Below are 26,467 nucleotides of genomic sequence, written 5' to 3' on the forward strand. Positions count from 1 at the left end.
AAAACAGATACCACAGGGCAAAAATAGTAAAACATAGACCAAATAAAAAGATATTAATAAAGGGATAATTTCACACACACACACAACATAAATAATAAATACTGTGGTACGTAACCTGGGGGGCCACTGTGTATGTGGCCAAAAAAGTGGAACGGTACTTTTAAGCTTGGTCCCTTTAATAGGAGTTTGGACTACAATTCCCAGATGACAATATATTCTGAAGCCAGGAATACTGCAGAGGAAATTGGAGAGTCATGGTATAGGAGGTAGTGTTCTATTGTGGATTAAAAACTGGTTAAAAGATAGAAAACAGAGAGTAGGGTTAAATGCTCAGTATTCTCAATGGAGAAGGGTAGATAGTGGGGTACCCCAGGGATCTGTTTTTTTAACATATTTATAAATGATCTAGAAATGGAAGTAACTAGTGAGGTAATTAAATTTGCTGACGACACAAAGTTATTCAAATTTGTTAAATCGCAAGAGGATTATGAAAAATTACAAGAAGACCTTACGAGACTGGGAATCCAAATGGCAGATGATGTTTAATGTGAGCAAGTGCAAAGTGATGCATGTGGGAAAGAGGAACCTGAACTATAGCTACGTGATGCAGGGTTCCACATTAGGTGTCACCCACCAGGAAAGGGATCTAGGTGTCATTGTTGACGATACGTTGAAACCCTCTGCTTAGTGTGCGGCGGCGGCTAAGAAAGCAAATAGAATATTAGGTATTATTAGGAAAGGAATGGAAAACAAAAATGAGGACGTTATAATATCTTTGTAGCCCTCCATGATGCAACTGCACCTCGAATACTGTGTGCAGTTCTGGTCACCGCATCTCAAAAAAGATATAGTGGAATTAGAAAAGGTACAGAGAAGGGCGACGAAAATGATTCAGAGGATGGGATGACTTCCCTTTGAGGAAAGGCTAAAATGGCTAGGGCTCGTCAGCTTACAGATAAGACAGCCGAGGGGAGATGTGATAGAGGTCTAGAAAATAATGAGTGGAGTGGAATGGGAGCATTTTATAAAGTCCACTGCAGTGCCTCCTAGGGTGCCTGGTTGGTGTCCTGGCATATCAGGGGGACCAGTGCACTAGAAATACTGGCTCCTTCCACGACCAAAGGGCTTGCATTTGGTCGTTTCTGAGATGGGCGTCCTTGGTTTCCATTATCGCCGAAAATCAGAAATGACCAAGTTTAGGGACGGCCATCTCTAAGGACGACCTAAATTTCAAGATTTGGGCTTCCCCGACCGTCTTATCGAAACGAAAGATGGACGTCCATCTTGTTTTGATAATACGGCTTTTCCTGCCCCTCCATCTGGACGTTTTGCGAGAACGTCCTCCACAAAACTTGGGAGTCCCTTTCGATTATGCCCCTCATAGTCTTATAGGCCTGTTTTTTTTTTTTAATACATATATCTGCTTTGTATGGGTTACATTGAGAACAAGTTTCAAAGGAATGTAACTGGATAACTAAACTGCATCTTTCAGAGAGAGTGGCTACATTTTGTTAGATCTAGCCATGGAAAAAATAGGTTGGTCCCAGCATGAATGTGGAGGAAATACACATTTATATTCAATTTTCAAATCTACATGCATCTTTCCAAGTGTGCAGCAGACCTGCAGAGTTACAAGGTGGAAGGTCCTTGGGCGCTTTGGCCCCACCAGATCCTGTGCCCTATATGGGATACTAAAATAAATTCCCCATTTCTTCTTGATTTGCTACATTATTTAAACCTGAAAGCCTGTATTCCCTTTCTCGGTTTGGCAGGCAATCATTAAGACTAAGTGTTTTGAGGGACTTCTCCAAGCTTTTCTCAGCGCTGAAAATGAAGAGGAATCACTTGTGTGTGTGACGTCATGTATTGCTGAGCTGACAAAACACGGTATGACACGTAAACCATTTAATGTGAACTAAACTGTAATTGGCCAAAGTGCCCATGTGACTATAGTCATGTGTATATTACAGTGAGGTATGAATCAGACCCACAGAGGTGTCAAGATTGCTTTGGCATTTCAACTAATTGGACTTCTCCCCCACCCCAACCCCCAAAATAACATTCCCTCCCATTCTGTTTCTTGGCAGAATTCTTTAGAAACTAGTAGGTCCTTGTACAAAGTTGTGGTAAGACCAAAGTGGGCTTACCGCTCGCTAAAAGAAAAGTACCGCCGGGCTACAGCAGTAGCCCAGCGGTAGTTCCCGCCCCAGTGCATGTCATATCCTGCGTTACAAAAATATTTGTATTTTTATAGCGCCGGTGTGTACCCGGTGGTAATCGGGCAGTGCTGCACGCTGCCTGGTTACCGCCAGGTTATCGCGGGAACCTTACCGCCACCTCAATGGGTGGCTGTAAGTGCTCTTCCCCCCCCCCCCCCCCCGAAATGGTCATGCATCAAGTGTTTTACTTGCCACACAGCCATGTCATGAAAAAACAAAGACCTGCCTTTTACCTGCCGCGGTAAAAGTTGGCCTCAGTGCACGTCAAAAACGCACACCGACGCCAACGCAGGCCCCCTTTTGCTGCAGCTGTGTAAAAGGACTTCTAGATCTTTTTATATTTCCTTACTAACAAAAAAAAAACCCTGTATCTCTCCCTCTACTAGAATTGTTACAGACACATTTACGTCTATGATTCAGATGTCTTCCTGCAAATTAGAGCTGTACCAGCCAAGATATAAATGTGCATTTGATATACTGCTAGGCCTACACATAGGCATAAACCCCTGGATTTTGTATAGCATGACTGAAATTGAATGCACAAATTTGTCGTATTCCAGATTTGCACACACAGTTTAATTACCTTAGCAAGCCAATCAGTGTTGATAACTGTTTGTAACAAGCAATTGTCAACACTAATTGGCATTAATTAGAATTTACACACACAACTCACTAAGGGCCCTGCTTACTAAGGCGCATTAGCATTTTTAATGCACCTACAATTAGTGCATTTGCTAACTGTGTAGGCACCTATAGGGATATTGTAGGCACTTATATGGTTAACGCACATTAAAAACGCTAACGCGTCTATAACGTGGCTTAGTAAACAGGGCCCTAAGTGTATTCTGCAAAGCGGTGTGCATAAATTCTAATGTGCGCATCCGAAAAGGGATGTAGTCATGGGTGAGGAATGACAATGTTGTGGGCATTCCAAAAAGTTACACGCAAGGTTATAGAATACGCCCTGTCCAGCGCCTAACTTAGGCGCCGGTATTTACACCAAGTTTTACTTGGTGTAAATGGACGCACCTAGAGTTAGGCACAGGAATATCTGCTGGGCATATTCAATAACCCAGCTAGGCGTATCCTATAAACTGTGCCTAACTTTAGGTGAAGCTTATAGAATACACCTAGGCGGAAATTTTTTCAACACTGATCTTTCAGGCGCCATAAATAGAATAGAGTCCAAAGCAGTTAACAATTAAAATATAAAACAGTGGTACAAAAGGTAAGAAAAGGAGCAAACCTAGGAGAAGATGGGGGAAGGGGAGTCTATATAATATATAGATGGAAAAATGATGAAATGTTTTTCAGCAGAGAATAATGTGGGGGAAATATTGAACAATAATTGGAATTAGCAGCAAACTGGGAGGTTTTCAGTACAGCTCACATAAGTGTGTGAAGGAGTGACCTAGTGATTAGAGCACTGGTCTTGCAATCCAGAGGTGGCTGGTTCAAATCCCACTGTTGCTCCTTGTGATCTTGGGCAAGTCACTTAACCCTCTATTGCCTCAGGTACAAACTTAGATTGTGAGCCCTCCTGGGACACAGAAATATCCAGAGTACCTGAATGTAACTCACCTTGAGCTACTACTGAAAAAGGTGTGAGCAAAATCTAAATAAATAATGGGACATGCTCCAGAAACCATATTGGTCTTGGGGAAAAAATAGGAATTAATGTTGGTTTTAATACTTTTAATAGACCAGCAAAAATGATGTTGTGGTCTATGAGTTTGAATTCATACAGGTCCCTTTCTTCAGATGTAATTGTAAGGTTGAAGGAAGGAAACAGTTACAAATAAAGAATTCAGCCACATCTATGCAGAAAGTTCCTTCACCCCAACATTTTTTGGTCCAATAAAATGGTGTTAGAGCCCACAAAGACATGTTACTGCTACATGAGGATATATTATAAGGTGGCTTTGGTGTATGACATGGTTGATTAGCTGCTTGTATGTTTAACAGAGGACATTTTTTTAAGCAATGGCAGGTCACTCAAGTTTGCTGTAAGTTTTATAATGTTTCCACACCCGCCGTCTCTGCAGAATTGGTGCAGTCGCAGTTGGTGGAAAGGATGGACATTCCACTTTTAAGACGCATGATGGGACTGGCAAGCCAAGGGCATCATCCCGAACTATCATTTCAGGCTGCTTCTATCATCAGACAATTGGCATTACATGGTAATATTAATGTTTTAATCCAAAATGGAATAATGTCAGATTTGATTGTGTTTATACAATGAATAAATCCTAAGGCTACTGACTCCTTCTGGAGAAATCTATATTAGTAACTGGTGGAGATCCCCAGCTCCACCAGCTGAAGACCTCCCCCTGATGGTAATGAAAACACTACTCTCCTTGATACTGGCACCTGCGCATGCTCAGTCTTCAGCGCATTCCTGCTGAAGACTGTCAAAGTGGAAAGAAGCGTTTTCTCGCCAGCTGAGATATTTTTTTTTTGGTGGTGGTGCGGGGGGGGGGGGGGGGGAGAACACTTGGTGCCCACCCACCCACTTCTTGCCTAGGCCTACCCAAAATCTGTTGTCTGACTACGCCCCTGGTTAGACTCTGGAACTCGTTGCCAGAGAATGTAGTGACAGCAGCTGGCCTTACGGAATTTAAAGGGGGTTTGGACAGATTCCTGAGGGAAAAGTCCATTGAACATTATTAATTTTTTTTTGGGGGGGGGGGGGTGCTGGGTTCTTGAAGCCTGGATTGGCCACTGTCGGAGACAGGATGCTGGGCTTGATGGACCCTTGGTCTTTTCCCAGTATGGCGGTGCTTATGTACTTATGTAAAAGCCTCAAAAACATTACACGACCATCTAAACTTCCGGAAATCACTAAAAACTATCCTGTTTAAAAAGGCATACCCTACTGACCCAACCTAAATGTCTGATCCCTGCGACACAACAAAACTAAAGCACATAATGGACATAACTCAACCCTTCCGCAGACTCCCATTTGTGGCTGTGCCACACAAACTTTATCTTACCATAGCACCACTTTGTATTTGTTCTCACCGGAGTCTGCAAACGCCTCTCCAGTACCATGTAAGCCACATTGAGCCTACAAATATGCGGGAAAATGTGGGATACAAATGTAACAAATAAATAACTGGAAAGAGCTTCATACAATTTCTCTATGTAATGCCTGTTTTACATGCTTTTTATGTAATAGCACAGTCCCATATACATGTCAAAAGTAGATGCATGGAAAGAATGTGCCTCCTTTTATGCAATGTTTGTGTAAATGAACTGGGGTATAATTTGGGCAGAGGAGAGATGGAGTTACATTTTACACAGCTAGAATACATGTACCCATTTCCACCTTTTTCAGAACGGTGGTAAATTTGTTCCTGGGCCTTTGTGTGCTCTTGGAGCTGGTTTCGGGAGTCTATTTTTTTTTCTCGTTTTAATTTATTTTTATTTATATACTAGGAAAACAGGCCCGTTTCAGGAGCAAATGAAATGGGCGCTAGCAAGGTTTTCCTCCCCAACCCCCCCTTCTCCCTCCCTACCTACCTACCTACGGACCCCTTCGTCGTTCTGACGGCATTGCGCCGCATTCCGCATCTGCCTCTTGGACGCACCGAACGCCATTGCTCCGCCCTCGACGTCATGACGTTTGACGCGAGGGCGGGGCCCCTAGCCTGGGCGATTTCGGTGGCTTCACCACCATGGTCTTACGAACCGTTCTGGAAGGAAGTGACAGTGACGTCACTGTCCTCAGAACGTTGAGGGTGAGTTTTATTATAAAGGATAATCTTTCTTTTTACAAGGGTCACTTGCAAACAGTAATACAGAGATGACTGTAATCTAATACAATACGAGGAAAACAAAAAACTAAAATATATTTATCTACAATCAATCACTTTCTTAGACTACAAAAAGAAGAAAAAGCAGGGAGGAGGAAAGTTTTATAAATGAGGAGATATTATATTTTATCAAGACACATAGGTGCTTATGTAGTTTTTGTGAAATAGGCGCCTTTTGGGGTTTCTCCCATAGACATTCTGTTATACAATTACCCCCATAATATGCAATTGAGTTAAGTTGTTAAAAAAATGTCCTGCCACGTCACTTTTTTTTTAACATTTGAACTACTGGTAAGTTCCATTTTGTTTCTCCCCTCTAGCCCACTTATTGATAAGATTAGTTACACTTCATAGCCAGAGGCCCGTTGTTTTCATGTTTCTCTTCTAGACATCATCAGAATAAAAGGACATTTTCCACTTTTTTTTTCATTTTATTTCTTTATATAAGTGGCAAACTAGTATATGAAAACTGTTTTTGACCTTGTTCTGCCGCTGTAGTTACATCTTCATTTCTCCCTTCAGTTGTATTTGGCTTCAGTCATGGAAGCACTGCCTTAATGCTTAATTAGGTTCATTTGTTTATTTCTCTTTTGCAGAAAAAATGATGTCTCTGTTGAAATGTGAAATGGAAGCAGTCCAGCACTACCTCATGAATTTCCTCAAACACCAGGAGCTTCGTTTCCAGCAGCTGGGGATATCTACTGTCTGCACACTGAGTGAAGGCAAGTGACATCAAACCAGAATGCAAAGCAAATGTGAACTACGGTGACTTTGTTCATAGCTTTTGCAAACCACAGCTGCTGGTCTGTCTTAGGTCCAGATTCAAGTTTGGGGAGTGCGCATACACTGACACCTGCTGGATTGGGGCTATCGACAGGACGTCAGGGGAGGGGTGCGCCTGGGCATCATTGGGGCTGAGCACTCTTTAGGAATTTCAGCCCCGCTTACAGTACCTTCGTGACAAGTAGCCTAGTTCCTGGTGCCTGGACTTGAGCAAAGCCTTTGATATGGTCCCCCACAGAAGACTCGTGAATAAGCTGAAAGGGTTGAACTTAGGACCAAAAGTGGTGAACTGGATAAGAAACTGGTTGACCGAAAGGTGGCAGAGGGTGGTGATAAATGGAATCCGCTCGGAGGAAAGGAAAGTGAGCAGTGGAGTTCCTCAGGGGTCGGTGCTGGGGCCTATTCTGTTTAATATATTTGTGGGAGTTATTGCCGAAGGGTTGGAAGGAAAGGTGTGCCTTTTTGCAGATGACACGAAATAGCCAATAGAGTGGTTACCCTGGAGGGAGTAGAAACGATGAGAAGGGATCTCCAAACGTTAGAAGAATGGTTGAGGGTCTGGCAGTTAAAATTTTATGCCAAGAAGTGTAGAGTGATGCACTTGGGGTGCAGAAACCCAAAAGAGAGATACCGGATAGGAGGGGAGAGATTAGTAAGCTCGACTCAGGAGAGAGACCTTGGGGTGTTGGTGTCGGAGGATCTGAAGGTGAAGAGACAAGGTGACGGCCATTGTCAGAAGGATGCTAGGCTGCGTAGAGAGGGGCATAACCAGCAGAAGAAAGAAGGTGTTGATGCCCCTCTACAAGTCATTGGTGAGGCCCCACTTGGAGTATTGTGTTCAGTTTTGGAGGCCATATCTTGCTAAAGATGTAAAAAGACTGGAAGCGGTGCAAAGAAAAGCTACAAAAATGGTATGGGATTTGCGTTGCAAACCGTATGAGGAGAGACTTGCTGACCTGAACATGTATACCTTGGAGGAAAGGAGAAACAGGGGTGATATGATACAGACGTTCAAATATTTGAAAGGTATTAATCCGCAAACGAACCTTTTCCGGAGACGGGAAGGCGGTAGAACTAGAGGACATGAATTGAGGTTGAAGGGGGGCAGACTCAGGACTAATGTCAGGAAGTATTTTTTCATGGAGAGGGTGGTGGATATGTGGAATGCCCTCCCGTGGGAGGTGGTGGAGATGAAAACAGTAATGGAATTCAAACATGCGTGGAATAAACACAAAGGAATCCTGTGCCGAAGGAATGGCTCCGTGGAATCTTAGCAGAGATTGGGTGGCGACGCCGGTAATTGGAAACAAAATGGGAGCTGGGCAGACTTCTTCGGTCTACGCCCTGATCGTGACTGAATAGTTAGGGATGGGCTGGAGTGTTAATTTTAAGGGGCTTCGATGTTAGCTTCAGAACTTAGTACAAGAACAGTACTGGGCAGACTTCTACGGTCTGTGCCCTGAGAAAGGCAAGGACAAATCAAACTCGGGTATACATATAAAGTATCAGATACCATGTAAAATGAGTTTATCTTGTTGGGCAGACTGGATAGACCATACAGGTCTTTATCTGCCGTCATTTACTATGTTACTATGTAAAACATAGCAAAGCCAAATAGAGCAGAAAAAAAAAGGAAACTTCTGGATCATAAAATAACTATTAAAGAATCGCTGTAAAAAATGTGACTTGTCCATGAATTATTCATGGTGAATTAGAATTCATGCAAACTTAACTATAAACAAATTGGTTATAAGGGGTAAAAAGCAATTATAAAGCTAACATTCTACCTGTTATATTCTTTATATATTTGTATTTATTCATTGCCTCTGTAGGCAGCTTGAGGTGACTTAGAGATTCCAAAAACATTTCAAGTAGAACAATCAGCTATACATCTTCTAAATAAATCAGTATTCCATTCTGTAAATCCCTGCACCAGCATATAGACAAGAGAGAACATTGTCTGCCCTTTATTACAGTAGATAGGTTAAGGAACGTTGTTAGCATTTGCTATTGAGACTTCTTTTGTCAGTGATCTCTCTGCAAAGGAGGCATATGACACACTCTAGGGGCATTTTCGAAAGAGAAGGGCGCCCATCTTCCGACACAAATCAGGAAATGGGCGTCCTTCTCTCAGGGTCGCCCAAATCGGCATAATCGAAAGCCGATTTTGGTAGCCTTCAACTGCTTTCCGTCGAGACTTAAAGATCTCAATATCTATACTTTAGAAGAAAGGCAGGAGAGGGGAGATATGATAAAGACTTTTAAATACCTATGTGACGTAAATGCACAGGAGGTGAGTCTCTTTTAACTGAAAGAAAGCTCTGGAACGAGGGGTCACAGGATGAAGGTGAAAGGGTTAGACTCAGAAGTAACCTTCATGGAAAGGATGGTAAATTCATGGAACGGCCTCCCAGTGGACATAGTGGAGCGAAAATAGTATCTGAATTCCACAGAGCTTGGGAGAAGTACATAGGATCTCTCAGGGATTGATAGGGATAGTAGATGGCGTGCATGGGTGGACTGGATAGGCCATGTGGTCTTTATCTGCCTACATTTTTCTATGTTTCTATATAGAAGAGTGTATAGTTTAAAATGGTTATCAATAGAAATCAAACAAAATAAAACATGGAAAAAAATATGATGATACCTTTTTTAGTGGACATAACTTAATACATTTCTTGATTAGTTTTCAAAGGTTGCCCTTCTTCATCAGATCGGAAATAAGCAAATGTGGTAGCAGATAGTATATATAAGTGAAACATCCAAGCATTACTTTGACAGTCTGGCAGAGTGGGAGGAAGGGGGTGGGTAGGAGGTATGCATGGGGACATCAAAGCATTTCATTGATATTCTAACAGGATGGGTGTGGGTAGGTGAGAGGATGGTGATAAACAGAGAAACACAATTTTATGGTTTATAATGGGCTAGAAAACCCAGATCTTTGTTAAGTCCTGTCTGTTGGGTGTCAAAATATTCAATCATTCTGACTTCAAAGGTCTTACATTCCTGTATTGTTTTAAAGTTACCTTTCAGGTATCAATGAAATGCTTTGATGTCCCCATGCATACCTCCTACCCACTTATATATACTATCTGCTACCACATTTGCTTATTTCCGATCTGACGAAGAAGGGCAACCTTTGAAAGCTAATCAAGAAATGTATTAAGTTATGTCCAATAAAAAAAGGTATCATCTTATTTTCTTTTCCATGTTTTATTTTATTTGATTTCTATTGATAACCTTAAGAGTGGACTAACACGGCTACCATACCTCTCTAGTTTAAAATGCAAACTAAAAACTAAACATACATTTTAAAGGCAGTCTGTAAAGTATATAACATATACAACCTGTCTTCTGTTTATGTATACACTTACCTTGGAAGCTATCTCTCAGAGTGCAGCCACACTATGCCAGCATGTTTTCACATACTGCAACCTCAGCAGACCTCATGACAAAGGTTTGCAAGGCAGCCATCATGCCTACGTTCTGATAGCAGCTGGGATGACATGTGCACGAGGCAATGACAGTAGGAAAGAGGAACTGCCACTGGCAGTGGGAGGTAAAAGAGACCTCCTTCTCACAAGGAGGGAGGTGCAGGCACAGAGCCCATTGCCCCATCTTACAGTGGTGGGAGAAATGTGATCAGGACTAGCCACAACTCAAAGCAGCTATAGGATAGTAGGCTATTTGCTGTGATTACAGAATAGGAGACAAATTCTGCAGTCATTTTTCTGGCAGGAAAAAACAAGGAGTGGGAACAGAGTCAGGCTCTTCGAAACAGACCAGAGAGGCTGGACGTAGGTCAAAAACTTTAATAAAGGATGACTTGACAAGGTACTATGTTTTGGCACACATAGCTCTATAGTGTTGTTCAGAAGCAGCAAATTAAAGACCACTTCCTTCTAGAATCCACAAATTGAGGATTAAGATTTTCAGACACAGACAACAAGACTCCTGAAGAAGGCACCTCGTGTGCCAAAACATGGTACCTTGTCGAGCCATCCTTTATTAAAGTTTTTGACCTACGACCAGCGTCTCTGGTCTGTTTTGAAGTCTGACTCTGATCCCACTCCTTTTTTTTCCTGTGATTCTCCGTGGGATATCTGTATTCTTTCCACTTCTGTGGTTTTTGTTGCATCATTTCTCTGGCTGCAGAATGGTTGTGAGCTAGGGGCCCTGACTATACTGAGGTCATTTCCTTGGTTAGCAGTAGCAAAGTTTTGCTCTATCCACAACTTAGTATACCTGCTAATTTTTGTGCCTGAATTACATTACCCTGGCCTATACTTCTTCACATTAAATTTCATTTACCAGTACTCTGCTTGTAAGCCATACAGTATATCTACAGTGTGACATATGATGTTGTCTGTAATAATAACAACCTCCTACCCGCTGACATTCAACAGTGTTGTTCAGTGTTTGATTTAAACATTGGCCACTGCAGTTTTTCATACCCAGATATTCAGCACCGGTATCTGGATACTGGCTGGTACTAAATATCCAGGTACAACCTGATCTCTGGCAGTTACCCGGGTATCTATGATAGTGAAACCAGTATCTGCATAACTAACTGCATATAGTTAGGACGGCCATTTTGAATATCTCCGCTAACTCTGTATCTAGAAACTCCACCCAGACTCCTCCCCCGAGCTGCCAGAGCTCAATCTATCAAATAGGGAGCAATTGTCATTATTTGGTAGAACGAACCCTAATGATAGTATCGCAAAACTACTGGTAAGGGTTAGACTTGCTGTTTTGAACTGCAGCACTGGAAGGAGTAGGAACAGAAGAGGACTGTTCCTGCCCCCTACAATAGACTACCTGGGATAGCTTGAGTAATTAAAGGGGGGGGGGGTGTTCCAGGCTAGTTGTGTGGTGATATCTTGATGGGAGGTGGATAAGATGGGGGGGATTACCTTATGGTGGGGTCTTAAGGGGTGGGAGCTTCTTGGGTGGGGGGTGCTTGATGGAGGGGTGGTGTTCATTTTGGGAGCTGCTGGACTATCTGGCTGCTGGAAGCACAGCTGCACTTAACACCAGTTCTTGATGTTAACTATCACAGCTATCACTAATAACTATAACTATCAATAATGTGGCTACACTTAATATGCGATAACATATTGCTTACAATCAAGTATTGGCTGCACAGTATCTCTGCCTATAACCCTTGTTCCCACCCCAACAGCTAGTGCAGAATTTTTATTGTACTAGGCTGGCTTACTGTGGCTTAGTAAACATGCCCCTAAGAGGTCCTTTTACTAAGGTGCGCCAAAATATGGCCTGCGCTGTTGTAGATGTGTGTATTGGACGCGAGCAGGTCCATTTTTCAGCAAGCCTGCTAAAAAGGCCTTTTTTTTGTTTGGCCGAAAATGAACGTGCAGCAAAATGAAAATTGGCACATGTCCATTTTGGGCCTGAAAGCTTACCACCACCCATTCACTTAGCGGTAAGGTCTCATGCGTTAAGTGGGCGGTAATCATCTGCGCGCGTACAGTGCTGATTACTGTCTGGTTAGCGCCACGTGCCGGAAAATAAATATATTATCCGGTGCATGTAAAAAAATGAAATTACCGCCTGGGCCAGGTGATAGCCGGGTGGTAGATCCGAATTGGCATGCGTTGGGCGCGCGATAGGCACCTACGCAGCTTAGTAAAAGGGCCCCTCAGTTTGTTGCAAATTTTTGTAGTGCATGTTGTTTGGCTCTGCAATTTCCCCCTGTAACTTTTGAGATTTCTCCTCAATCAAAATTAGCTTATGTTGGACACTGGTGCTACAAATCTTCATTCGCAACCACCAGAGGTATTTCTCTATTTTTACATCCCGCCTCCCATCATACGGCCCCATCCATTGCATGGACGGTCCTTGACCAGGAGCCCTAGGCTCTGATTCCCTCTGGAACTCAGAATGCAAGCCTCCTCATTCCAGCCAGTAGGTTTTGCTCTTAGCAGTCTGGGATTCCTTCTCTCCAAGAGGCTATGAATGCCATCTCCACCATATTTCCAAATACTACTACATCACAGAAAGTGTGGTGAATTTGTGGAACAGCCTCCTGGTGGAGGTGGTGGAGACAGAGACAATCTGAATTCAAGAACGCTTAGGACACACAGATAGAATCCCTAAGGGAAAGGAAGGGAGAGTAGATGGGCATACTGAATAGACCATATGGTCTTTATCTGCCGTCATTTTTCTCTGTTTCTATCCCAACCCCAACAGACCCTAAGGAGCGGAAGGCAAGTCCAGAAATTGCACCCAGGTCTTCTGTCACTGGCATTGAACTACTGTGGTCTAGCCTCGTGTATTTGTTTTAAATACAGACACACATGAGCACATTTAGATTTTGTATATAGATTTCAAAATAATTCACAATGGTGAAATGCTTCTTAATGCCAGAATCCCATTTGAATGTGGACACTAAAATGTTTGTGTATTCTTTTCTCAGATATGGAGTTTTCATCTGCCATTAGCCAGAGTCCGTTGGCAGAGCAGCTTAATAGAGTTCGTCAACAGACAGAAGAAACTCAGAAGCTACTCAATGTGGCTATTAGCCATACAGATGGTTTACACTGAATTTAATCATTCTTTTCTCCGCTCTCTCTCTCTGTCTTTGTGCCATAGGGCTTTATACTCTGTGGAGACTCTTTAAACCTTTGCAGCTATAGTTGCTTCTAGAATTATTATTATTATTTTTTAGAAATGGTGAGTGATGTTGAGCATCATTCTCTTCTACAAGCACTGATATTTTATTAATGTAAAAAACAAAAGTTCATAAGGTATCACACCAGTGGTGATTTGATGGTCCATCGCTTTTGAAATTCAATTATGGTGTCCGAAGAATGCCAAGGATTTGTAAGCACTATCACCAATTCCTTCTCAAGTACTGTAACTTTCTTGGTGCGTGTTGGCGTACCCCCCCCCCCCCCCCACCCCTCAGAAGCATGCTATCAAGTTGTACAAAAAAAAAATAGTGAGCCACAGAAATGTCGTCTGCATCTATGGATGTGAAATACTGCAGTAGTAAAGATCATTTGGATGCAGCGTGGGTAATGGTGCTGTTAAACCTAAATTGTTGTGCATGTTTGACAGAACATTCCAATCAGGAGATTAGCTCCTTGCTTTCTACAAACTGAAATGTTCACTTTTTGGAGGATGTTTTTTTGGGGTTTTTTTTTACACATTTTGACAAAATTTCAATAAAGGTGGTATGAGCACATAAGTAATGTGTGAACAAGTACACATCTTTTTTCATCCTGAGGGTAACTTTATAAAGCATTTTCAGCATGTTTTATACACAGAAAACTATTTTTTTATAAAATTGCACAACTGCAAACTGATAAAAAAAAAAAGTGGGCACACAGAGTGAGCCTACTTTTATGTGATTTGCATATAGGTGTGCCCAGGGGCATGGTTTGGGTGGAACAGAAATGGCCTTGTGATATACGTGCATATATTATGAAATGCATGTATACATGTATTGAGTACACAAATGTATTTACACATCAGGGGCGTAGCCAGACACCCAATATTGGGTGGGCCTGGGACAAAGATGGGTAGGCAGAACTCCACCTTGTCCCACAAGTGATATGGTCTCGTCCTCTCTCGCCTGCATGCCATATGGTCTCTCAAACATCCTCCCCCCCCCCCCCCCCACATACCTTTTAAATAGTAGATTTTCATTGGCAGTGAGCAGCAACTAGTATACACTGCTCATGTTGGCCCCACAGCATGTATCAGTTGCTCATCGCTGCAGGTGAAGATCTGCTATTTACAAGGTATACAGTTGTTGAGAGTTTTCGGCTGCTGGGGCTTGGGATCCCTGTCACTCACATCATAGGTGTGCTGCTACTGAGTGGGCCTGAGCTCAAAGTGGGTGGACCTGAGCCCACCCTTGGCTATGCCACTGTTACACATTTTTTGGAACAGGTATAAATTTGTCCATGGGCATTTGTACATTATTAGAGATAGTTATGGGGGTCTATTTTACAAAGAAACATGGGCAACAATGTTATATTTATTTAAAATAAATCACACTGTACAACCCATATCCCACACAAACAAAACCCAGAAAAAGTTGTTGTTAGATCTTCAGAGGTGGACTTTAATAGATTCACATCCCACATTTGGGGCTTCTCAAAGAGAACCACCACCCTTCATCATAAGGGCAACTTTTCATCAATGCAATAACAATTTCAAATTAATATATTCTCTTTCCATCAATATTACGCTTGCTTCTTACTTATCTTCCTATACTTAGGGGCTTATTTTCAAAACAGAAAAACCATCCAAAAAGTGTCACGAAGCAGCAGATGGATGTTTTTTTGCCAAAACATTCAAATTGCTATTTTTGAAACCCATTTTTAAGACATTTCTATATACAGTTCATCTGCAGTGCGTCCAAATCACAAGGGGGAGAGTTGGAGGCATGTTGGGGGTGGGATTTATGCATTTCCAGAACTTGGATGTTTTTCTGGCACAATGGAACAAACTAAGAATGTCCCAGGCTAAGGGCCCTGTTTACTAAGGTGCGTTAGTGTTTTTAGCGCGCCTATACTTAGAGTGTGTGCTAACCATGTAGGCGCCTATAGGTATAATATAAGCGCGTGTTAAAAATGTTAATGCGTCTATATTGCTGCTTAGTAAACAGGGCCCTAATAGTTAAAGAGTAGGAAGTAGACCTTTCCATGCGCGCCAGAGATGAACGTGACAGCTGTAGGATTTTAAATGAAGTTTATTGATGGAAGACTCGACCCAGTACTGTGTTTCAGCCACAGGTTTGCCTTAGGAGTCTAAATAAACATAAACAATGCATCAATAAAAAAATGTAATACATAAGTAAAAGACAAAGTAAGTAAAATACATAAGTGAAAAAATATACGTAAGAGAAAAATATAGTGTTCAATAAAAAACGTCATTGATGTAAGAATACAATAAAATTACAAATATAAGAATTATCATCAAAATCTGAAATATATGTGAGAGAAATAGCACATTCTAAGATGATGGAAAAGAGGTTAAAAAACAAGAACAGCTGGACACCAAGGTCCCTAAGCCGCGCTGTAGGCACAATAACCTTTTAGTGCGCACTAACGATAGAGACACCTATTATATTCTTATGGGTGTCTCTAGCATTAGCACGCACTAATTTTTAAGACGTGCTAAAAAATTTGTGCACCTTAGTAAACAGGGCCATTAGTATCGAAAATAAGGCAACCAAGATGATATACGAGAACTGAAAATGCAAAACAATAGATAAATACACACTGGTATCAAACATAAAAACGGCGAGTGACCGTACTCACTCGCAAATGCGCAGTAGAGACTTCCCTGTCTGTCCCGCCCCCGCGTCAATACGTGATGACGGGAGGGGCGGGACAGAGAGGGAAACTGTGCCGCCGAGGTTGCTACCCCTCCCCCCCCCACTCTGAGTCGCCGCCGCCGCCACCCCTCCACCCGGCCCAGGCCCTCTCTTCCCTTCTAAACTTACACATTCATTCGCCGAATGCAGCAACGCACATCAGCTGAGCTGCCCCTTCCTTCTCTGCCTGTGTCCCGCCCTTGCTGACGTTATGTCACAGGAGGGCGGGGCCACAGGCAGAGAAGGAAGGGCCCACGGCAGCTCAGCTGATGTGCCTTGCTGTGTTCGGCAAATGGATGTGTAAGTTCAGAAGCGAAGAGAGGGCCCGGGCCGGGTGGAGGGGTGTCAGCGGCGGCAGCGACTCCGAGGGGGGGGGGAGCGGTGGCGACCTCGCGGGGGGGGGGGGGGGGAAGGAAAACTCCAATACCAGCCCGTTTTTACGGGCTCAACAGCTAGTACAAATATAAGGCAAAAAAGGTATATCTGACTAACCTTGATTTAATCCTGCATGTAAAAATTCTTGCTTAAGAATGATATTGTAAACATCAGGTTGGTCTATAAAGATTAATGTCAGAGCTAGAATATCCATATAGGCAATGCTTGAGTACAGTAAAAATATAAGTATGGTATGTGAAAATCATACAGGTTATTGAAAAACTGAAAGTATGACAAACGTCTCACAGTGCAAAGCCATAGATATATGCAAAATGAAATAGAGTAAAAATGTGGTATTCAAAAGAAAAGAAAAGAAAAAAATGTGTAACAGACTGACCTAAAATTAAGACTAAACATGTATATAAAGATAGGTGCTCAGAGCAGATATTGCAAACATAGGGGGTCTTTTACTAAAGCTTAGCTCGAGTTATCTGCAGCAGGGCCCATTTTATTCCTATGGGCTCTACTGCATATAACTCGAGCTAAGCTTTAGTAAAAGACCCCCATAAGATGGGTCTACAGGGTATATACACCAAGGCAAATGTTACAACTTGAGGGGCCCTTTTACAAAACGGCAGTAAGCCCATGTGGCCTTACCGCTCGTTAAAAGGGAAGTACCGCTACGCTACCACAGCAGCCCGGCGGTAGTTCCCACCTCCAGCATGCACCATTTCCGGCGCTACAAAAAATATTTCTATTTTTTGTAGCGCTGGTGTGTACCCGGCAGTAATCGAGCAGTGCCGACCGCTGCCTGATTACCTCTGAAGTAGAGTGGGAGCCCTTACTGCCATCTCAATGGGTGGCAGTAAGTGCTCCCACTCAAAGAAGGCGCATGTCCATTTCTTTAAAAAAGTCCTGCTGTGGTAAGAGGGGGCCTCGGCGGGCATCAAAAACACGTGCCAACACCAGAGCAGGCTCCCTTTTGCTGCAGCTTACTAAAAGGACCCCTGACTATCCAGAGGACCCTGCTCATATATAGTGGACATTTGGGTAGGGTATTGCATCTTGTTCAGAAAAACATTGCAAAATGAAAAGGATTTGTGCGTTGTATTTAAGCTTCACTGTGTAAATTTTTTATTTTTTTTTTATTTATTAGATTCATTTACCACCTTTTTGAAGGAATTCACTCAAGGCGGTGCACAGAATAGATCAAACATGAGCAATCGGCAATTACAGTAGTAAAAATATTAAAATAACAATACAAAGTATGGCATAATATACTACTTACAATGTCAACACAATACGTAATAGAACATTTTAACTGACAGTGAAGGGTATAAGCAAAGATGGAACATATAGATAGGTAAGAGAGTAAGAAGAGTTAGAAAATAAGGTGACTAATTCAAAGAAAGTTGCACATGAGGTCAGAAAGATGGTTCAATATTATCTCACTAGGGTAGGAGTGCATAAACATGTCCTGCCGCAGTATGTGCTACCCATGTCACTCTATGTGTGTGTGAGAGTGAGACAAACAAGTTAGTTACGTCTTCCATTAAAGGCCTGGTTGAAGAGCCAAGCTTTCACCTGCTTCCTGAAGTAGAGATAGTCTTATGCTAAGCACAGCCCTTCAGGCATTGCATTCCAGAGTAAATGATTTCTACAGTAATTATCCGTATGAATTAGTTCAGACTGCTGAAAATTCACTGTACAAATAATACAAATGATTGGAAGGTGAACATTTAGCATGAAAAAATATGGGGGGGAAAAAGGGGGCTCATGCACGTACTGGCTTTCTCCAGGAAGAAATATAAAGGAAGATCTGTGTGACAAAAATGGCTTTTTAAAAATGAACAGCGATGTGTTTGTCAGTACGAATGAGTTCAGACTGCCGCTGCACACACATAATACAAATGGTAGGAAGGTGAGCAAAGCATGTAATATGAACAAAAATACAGTGAAAAAAAGGGAAGGGAATCATCTGCCTATATTGACTTCCTCCAAGAGGAAATGTAAAGAAAGTGTGTAACAAAAATGGCTTAAAAAAAAAAAAAAAGAAGCAGTGCATATATATGAAAAGTACCCATGACTGCTAATAGACAAACCAGGAACAAAAGCACCCATGAATAAAAATACTAGAAGCTTCTAAAAAGCACACAGAACTGCTGATAGAAGAACTAGGGGCCCTTTTACTAAGCCGTGTAGGTGCATACGTGCATACTACAAGCATCAATTTTGAACTGCCCAACTACCGCGTGGCCCGGGTGGTAATTTCATTATCCACACACGCCCACTACGAGCCCTGGAAAATTTCTGGTGCACGGCGTTAACCAGGCGGTAATCAGCATTGTATGCATGCTGATGATTACCGTCCGGTTAACGCGTGAGACTTTACCGCTAGGTCAGTGGGTGGCAGTAAGGTCTCAGGCCCAAAATGGGCGTGTGTCAATTTTTATTTTGCCACACGTCCATTTTCAACTTAAAAAAAAAAGGCTTTTTTTTTCCAGGTGCATTGAAAAATGGACCTGTGCGCGTTCAAAACACGTGTCTACACCAGCACAGGCCACTTTTTGGTGCACCTTAGCTAAAGGACCCCCTAGTGACAAAAGTGCCTATAAACCTTGAGACAGGAGCAGTGCTAATGGATTGGAATTGCCTAAAACTTTTAAAAGGAGAGAAGTACACGTGATCTGCGTTGGTGAACTGAGAGGGGAAAAAACACAGAGAGCCTCATTTTTCAGAAAAAGGCTCAAATTATGTGATAATAATAACAACAATGGGCTTATTCTGTAGCAGTTCTATTTGAAGTAATCTACGGTAACAATATGTTCACGTATACCTATGTGTATAAAACTGTAGACATAAAAGTAAACATAAGTGCTAATGCATAGACTGCACATACCAAAATAAAGCGCTACCTTAAAAAAAGACCTTTAGTTAATAACTGCGTGAACTCTTCTATGTATTGCTCAGGAAAAAATAGCGAAACGCTAAGTCTAGCCTCGCTTCCATGACGTGGTTTTTTATTTTATTTATTTGTGACATTTATATCCCACATTATCCCAAACAAGTTTGAGTTCAATGTGGCTTACAATAAACAGGATAGGACACATGGAGGGGCATAATCGAACGTGAACGCCCATCTCCATGTGTCCTCAAAGGGGCGGGCCAGACCGTATGTTCAAAAAAGATGGGCATCCATCTTTTGTTTTGATAATACAGTTTGTGCTGGGCAAATGCATCACGGATTTGAGCTGGGCGGTATCGGTTTTCAGCGATAATGGAAACCAAAGGCGCCCAGCTCAAAAATGAACAAATCCAAGGCATTTGGTCATGGGAGGAGCCAGGATTTGTAGTGCACTGGTCCCCCTCACATGCCATAACACCAACCGGGCACCCTAGGGGGCACTTGTAACAATTTAAAAAGATTAAAATACTTCCCAAGTCCATAGCTCCCTTACCTTGGGTGCTGAGCCCCCCAAATCCCCCCCAAAACCCACTGCCCACAACTCTACACCATTACCATAGCACTTATGGCTGAAGGAGGGAACCTAGATGTGGGTACAGTGGGTTTTGGGGGCGGTTTGAAGCGCTCCCATTTAGCAGCACAAGTGTAACAGGTAGAGGGGGATGGGCCTGGGTCCACCTGCCTGAAGTGCACTGCACCCACTAACAACTGCTCCAGGGACCTGCATACTGCTGTGATGGAGCTGGGTATGACATTTGAGGTTGGCATACAGGCTGGAAAAAAAGTTTTTAAAGTTCTTTTTTTTTGGTGGGAGGGGGTTAGTGACCACTGGGGGAATCAGGGGAGGTCATCCCCGATTCCCTCCGGTGGTCATATGGGCAGTTGGGGCACTTTTTGGGGACTTGTTCGGAAAAAAAGGGTCCAAAAAAAGTCACCCAAATTCTCGCTTCTGGCGCCCTTCTTTTTTCCATTATCAGCCGAGCACGCCCATCTCTCCTTGGCTGATAAACACGCCCCAGTCACGCCTTCAACTCGCCTCCGAACGCCCCGGTCAATGTCCGTTCCTGCGACAGACTGCAGTTAGAGGTGCCCCAAATTGGCTTTCGATTATAGCGATTTGGGCGCCCATCTCCCGATTTGGGTCGAAATATGGGCGTCTTTCTCTTTCGAAAATAAGCTGGATAAGGTGGTAAGGAGTTCCACCATTTGGTTCCTAGGTAAGTGAAGTCTGCAGAGTGGTCAGTTTTGTAGATCACTTTTTTTCAATTTGGAAGTATACAAAAAAAGCGCCAAGTAAAGCGCATGCTCATGAAGCAATCAGTGGAACTTAGAAAAAAATTACCAGATACACAATGTTTAGGACTGTGTAGCTGAAACGGTAGAAAGTAGCCTCTGATGTATGGTAATAAATCAGTAGGGAATGCAAGTCCCAGGAAAGTGTTTAAGAAAAGGTACACATTGTAACAACAAATTAAGGGGCCCTTTTACTAAGCCATGTAGACGCATAAGCGTGTACTATGCACGTCAATTTTGAACTACTGCCCGGCTACCGCATGGCCCAGGCGGTAATTTCATTTTTTACACACGTCCACTAAGCGCGCTGGAAATATTCTGGCATGCAGCACTAACCGGGTGGTAATTGGCATTGCATGCACATAGAACATTACCACCTGGTTAACATGTGAGACCTTACCGCTAGGTCAATGGGTGGCAGTAAGGTCTCAGGCCCAAAATGGACGTGTGCCAATTGTTATTTTGCCACATGTCCATTTTCGGCCATAAAAAAGGCCTTTTTTGCAGGTGCGCTGAAAAACGGAGCTGTGAGCGTCCAATACACGCATCTACACCAGCACAGGCCATTTTTCAGCGCACCTTAGTAAAAGGACCCTAAAGGTTGCAGATACTGCAGGGGCGCTAAGGTGAAAATCATTATTCACATCTTAAGCGGCATTACTAGTCATAGATGAGTGGGATGCTGTAACGAGGAATAATGAAAAACATGACAGATGATACACAAATACAGACCTACTTCAGAAATATTAGGGAAAATGTCTCTGAATAAAAGAGTGAATAATTGCGGGGCTTATTAAATGAAAAATGTCTGTACACTAAACATATGAAGAAACTGATGCCTAAGCCAAGTGCTCCAGAACCTAATATATATTTCTAATGGGAAAAGAAAAGTAGAATGGTCATTTGTCTAGAAACCTGTGTTGAGAACAAAATTAAATTAGGGCCCTGTTTACTAAGGCGTGTTAGTGTTTTTAGCACGCCTACAATTAATCATGTAGGCGTCTATAACAGTGGCGTAGCCAAGGGTGGGCTGGGGTGGCCCCAGGCCCACTCACTTTAGGTTCAGGCCCACCAAGTAGCAGCACACATATAATGTGGCTGGCAGGGACCCCAAGCCCCACCAGCCAAAAACTCCCAACAACTTTTTGCTGACGGTGAAAATCTGCTATTTAAAAGGTATACGGGGGAGAAGGGATGTTTGAAAGACCATATGGCATGCAGGTGAGAGAGGGAGAAACCAAATCACTTGTAGGACAAAGCGGAGTGCTGCCCACCCACCTTGGGCCCTGGCCCACCCAAACTTGGGTGTCTGGCTATGCCCCTGGTCTATAAGGATATTGTAGTCACGTACATGGTTAACGCGCCTATAACGCTGCTTAGCAAACAGGGCCCTTAATCTGCAATCAGTGTTGGAAAACTGGTGTTTGTGTGTGTTTGTTGAAGAAGGAAAGCGTGTATGTGTAACTGGTGGTAATAAAAGAAAAATGATTCAGACTTATGTTGCGAGAAAATATTGATATGCATTTGGGATGAAGAAAAAGAAAGAAGATTGAATGCTTAAAGGAGAAATCAACTGTGAACACATTATCTAGACTGTGGCATGTATATGTGTGTGTACTAGGAAAACAAAGGAACCAAAATGAATAAAAGGGTATGGATTTTTTTTACATTAAAATTAGATTGTGTGTAATTGTGTATTCCATTATGTAAAAACAACAGGACATCACTGTGAACACAAAATACATCTATATGTTAAAGACTTGTGTATAACAATATAAGGATGAGAGCTGATGACTAAAAAGTGAATGCAATAAAAATATTAAGGACAATAGAAATTGTCTAACATAAGATACTGACGAAAGTCACGTAAGGTGTATATTGTAATTTACTTCTCACTGGTCTTCCGCTCAGCCATCTCTCTCCTCTCCAGTCTGTCCAAAATTCTGCGGCATGACTTATTTTCCGCCAGAATCGTTATACCCACACTAGCCCACTCCTCAAGTCACTTCACTGGCTCCCTGCCCGCTTCCACATTCAGTTTAAACTTCTCGTACTGACCTTTAAATGCATCCAACTCTGCAGCCCCCCATTACCTCTCCACTCTCATCTCTCCCTACATTCCTCTCCGTGAACTCCACTCACTGGACAAATCTCTCTTGTCGTCCCCCTTCTCCTCCACTGCTAACTCCAGGCTTCGCTGCTTTTCTCTCGTGGCACCTTATGTCTGGAATAGACTTCCTGGACCTATACGTCTAGCTCCATCTCTACCTGTTTTCAAATCTATGCTGAAAACTCACCTTTTCACGGCTGCTTTTTAGCTCCCATTACTTCCCTCACCCGTAACTATCTTGTCTGTCTGTATTATTTACATTGTAAGCTCTTTTGAGCAGGGACTATCTCTTTGTATCAGGTGTTCAGCGCTGCGTGCATCTGGTAGCGCTATACAAATGCTAATAATAATAATTTTCAATAATACAGCACGTAAGAAAAATATGCAAAATAATAATGTCCATTTAAGTAAAAGTAACACATTAAAAAGGGGTCTATATATATGTTAAAATTAAAGAAATCCAACATAAACGGAGGTCTCATATCAGATCTCTTTTGTGTTTCTTAGATCAGAAAGCAACCAAGCTCTGGGGATAAGCAGAATCGATTACTGTAATTCCCTTTTAATGGGCTGCTTTCAATATCAAAAGCACGTACAGTTGATAGAAAACACAGCAGTCAGGTTACTCTCTGGAGCAAGGTCCACAGCTCATGTGACAGTATATTCAAGGATTAAATTTAAGATCCTTATATTGACCCAGAGGGCATTTTATACAGGGATATCATCCTACCTGCACTCCCTTCTCTCCTATTGACTTCGCTCTACGCAGGCAAATTACTGGATGGTCCCTTCTCACAAAATTTATGGTTAGACTTCTCATCCTGCAAAATGTAGCTGTATTACGACTAAACTTTGGAACTCTCTTACCCAAAATCTTGAGCATGAAGCCTCTTACTCTAGATTTAAAACAAACCTAAATTTATGGCTGTTTAACCAAGCATTTGGTATAAACAATCTGTGATTTCCATAAAAAGTCTAAGCACCCAGAACGGGGCGGATTTGGTTGACAGATGTCTACTTTCCTGACTTTATCCAAGTCTAGGGACGACCATCTCTAAGGACAACCAAATTTCAGGATTTGGGCGTCCCTGACCATGTTATCGAAACGAAAGATGGACATCCATCTTGTTTCAAAAATACAGGTTTCCCCGCCCCTGGATGGGGACATTTTGCGAGGACATCCTCATCAAAACTTGGGTGTCCCTTTCGATTATGCCCCTCTTAGTTTCCCACTTTGAATTTTCAGGTTAAGAGTAGAAGAACTATAAATTGCTCCCCTTTTGCTTTCTCTTCAGCCAAGGGCATTAAGAGATTAAAGATTTCTGATAAACATTTTGCCTACCAAGCACATAAAATCTGGCAAGCATATGTTTCTTGTTTCATGAACAATTTGGAGTATACTTATTTTAGAAAGATGCTAAAAACTTTTCTTTTTAAAGAATTTCTTTGTTAGTTTTGATTGAGTTTCTGATATGAAGAGGTTGTTTTGATTTTAATATTATTGTAAATCACTTTGGACTTTTGGTGTTAGTGGTATATAAATTGTAACCTGTATGGGGACCAAGAACCCTGGTGTGTGGAGACCGAGGTGAGCACTCCAACCAAGCATGGAGGCATTTGTGGTGAGGACTTTGTGATGTGGAAGGGGTTGAAACAGAAGTCTCCTGGTGAAATTCTGGGACAGTATCCACCACTGTATGAAGTGAGGTAGCTGTGGACTAACTCGAATACGGGCTGAGAGCAATCCTGTGGCCTGGGAGCACTGAGAGGAGAGTGTCCACTCAGGAATTCTGAACTGAAGTTGAGCCAATAGTGTTACATGGACTGTTGAAGCCATATGCCTGAGTAGGTGGAGTACTGATAAGCAGATACCTGGATGGATGTGGAAATCTATTTAGGGAGATATATTAGGTTGTTTGCTCTTGGTTGAGGGAAGAAGGCCTTGACTCTGAATAGTGTCAAGGAGAGCCACAATGAACTCTAAGGTTTGAACAGGTTGAAGATGTGATTTGGAGTAATTATCACAAACCCAAGGAGTTCTATGAGTCTTCTGGTGGACAGAATTGAAGTCTGTGCCACCTCTCAAGAGGCTGCCTTGATTAACCAGTCGTCAAGGTAGGGGAAGATGTGTAAGTTCCACTTGTGAAGTGTTGCATCTACCATTATCAGGAATTTTGTGAAGACTCAAGGAGCTGAAACCAAGCCAAGCTGAACAGTAAGACCTTGTATTGCTAATGCTGAGTTCCATAGCAGAAGCGCAGGAACGTTCTGTGGGAAGGGAGGATAGATATGAACATTCTGTGGGAAGGGAGGATAGATATATAAGTGTATGTTTCCTTCAAATCTAAAGAACAAAGCCAGTCATTGAGTTGGATCATGGGAAGAAGTTATCCCAGGGAAACCATGTGAAATTTTTCTTTGAGTAGGAAGTTGTTTAAATCTCACAGGTTGAGAATTGGTTGTACTCCCCCCTATCTTTTTTAGTATGAGAAAGTATCTGGAGTAAAACCCTCGACTCCTCTCCAGCGGAGGAATTGATTCTGTTGCATTCTACTGGAGGAAGGCAGAGAGCTCCTTCTGAAGTACTATCATTTGGAGGGAGTTGACTCTCTTGGTTGATGGTCAGAAGGTCTTTTTTCCCCAATGCAGAGCTAAACTGTGATGTATGATATGTAGCACCCAATGGTCAGAGATTATGAGGGGTCATCAGAAGTAGCTTGGCAAGAATAACTGTATGGTGGAAATGCTCTCTATGAAGGAGTAAAAAACTGGGTAGTTGTTTAGACTCAGAAGGAGTCTGTGATTTCTTTTTTTTTTATATTAAATTTTTCAGATTAATTCCAACATAACATTTGAAATATGAAAAGATGATTTTAAGTCAAAATACATACATCAAAAAATAATGTTTATACATTTCTTACACATTAGGAATGATCTATTACTCATCTTTAGTCCAACAATTGGAGGCATTGCACAATTCTTAAGGTAATCAAAACTTAAGGTAGATTTAATAACATCTAACACTTAAAAAAGAAAAAAGACGGCCGAGAAGATTCGCCGGGTTATATATACTATTACTAGCCTTTGAGCCCGTAAAAACGGGCTATTATAGGAAGGGGGGGGTTGAAAGGCCCGCCCCCGCAGCCGAGTTCGCCGCTGCCCCTCCCCCTCCGAATTCGCCCCCCCCCCAGCCGTCACCACTCACCTTCCACCCGGCCGGGCCCTCGCTCCGCTATTGAAACAGCGAGGGTCCGAGAACGCAGCACTGAGCTCTGCTGAGCTGCCGACGTCGGCCTTCGTTCTTCTTCTCTGCCTGTTCCGCCCTCGTGTGATGTAACGTCATCGAGGGCGGGACAGAGGCAGAGAAGAAGGAAGGGCGATGTCGGCAGCTCAGCAGAGCTCAGTGCTGCGTTCCCGGACCCTCGCTGTTTCAATAGTGGAGCGAGGGCCCGACCGGGTAGAAGGTGGGTGGCGGCGGTGACTCGGGTGGGGGGAGCGTTAGATGGCAGTGTCCCTCCCTCAGAAATGTGCAGTACAGACCCTCTCTGTTCCGCC

General features: G+C 42.6%; 1 protein-coding gene and 1 long non-coding RNA gene across 3 annotated transcripts in view; one reads left to right on the forward strand and one right to left on the reverse strand.

Annotated features, from left to right (window-relative positions):
* Positions 1 to 14,018, forward strand: part of LOC115466922 (vacuolar protein 8-like) — an 85,255-nt gene extending 71,237 nt beyond the window's left edge. For both annotated transcript variants that reach the window (XM_030198504.1, XM_030198505.1), the window contains exons 12-15: positions 1,773 to 1,887; positions 4,265 to 4,399; positions 6,631 to 6,756; positions 13,257 to 14,018. In XM_030198504.1, the coding sequence (XP_030054364.1) occupies positions 1,773 to 1,887; positions 4,265 to 4,399; positions 6,631 to 6,756; positions 13,257 to 13,384 (504 nt within the window). In that variant the 3' untranslated portion in view covers positions 13,385 to 14,018. The remainder of the gene's footprint in view (positions 1 to 1,772; positions 1,888 to 4,264; positions 4,400 to 6,630; positions 6,757 to 13,256) is intronic.
* On the reverse strand, positions 1,230 to 18,738 carry LOC115466923. The gene is made up of 3 exons (XR_003941619.1): positions 18,720 to 18,738; positions 10,088 to 10,091; positions 1,230 to 1,385 (listed from the first exon to the last, which is right to left on the reverse strand). It is a non-coding gene; the product is annotated as an uncharacterized LOC115466923 (long non-coding RNA).
* Positions 18,739 to 26,467: the final 7,729 nt, after the last annotated feature.

Source organism: Microcaecilia unicolor, chromosome 3 (genome assembly GCF_901765095.1).
Source record: "Microcaecilia unicolor chromosome 3, aMicUni1.1, whole genome shotgun sequence".
Classification (NCBI taxonomy): Eukaryota; Metazoa; Chordata; class Amphibia; order Gymnophiona; family Siphonopidae; genus Microcaecilia; species Microcaecilia unicolor.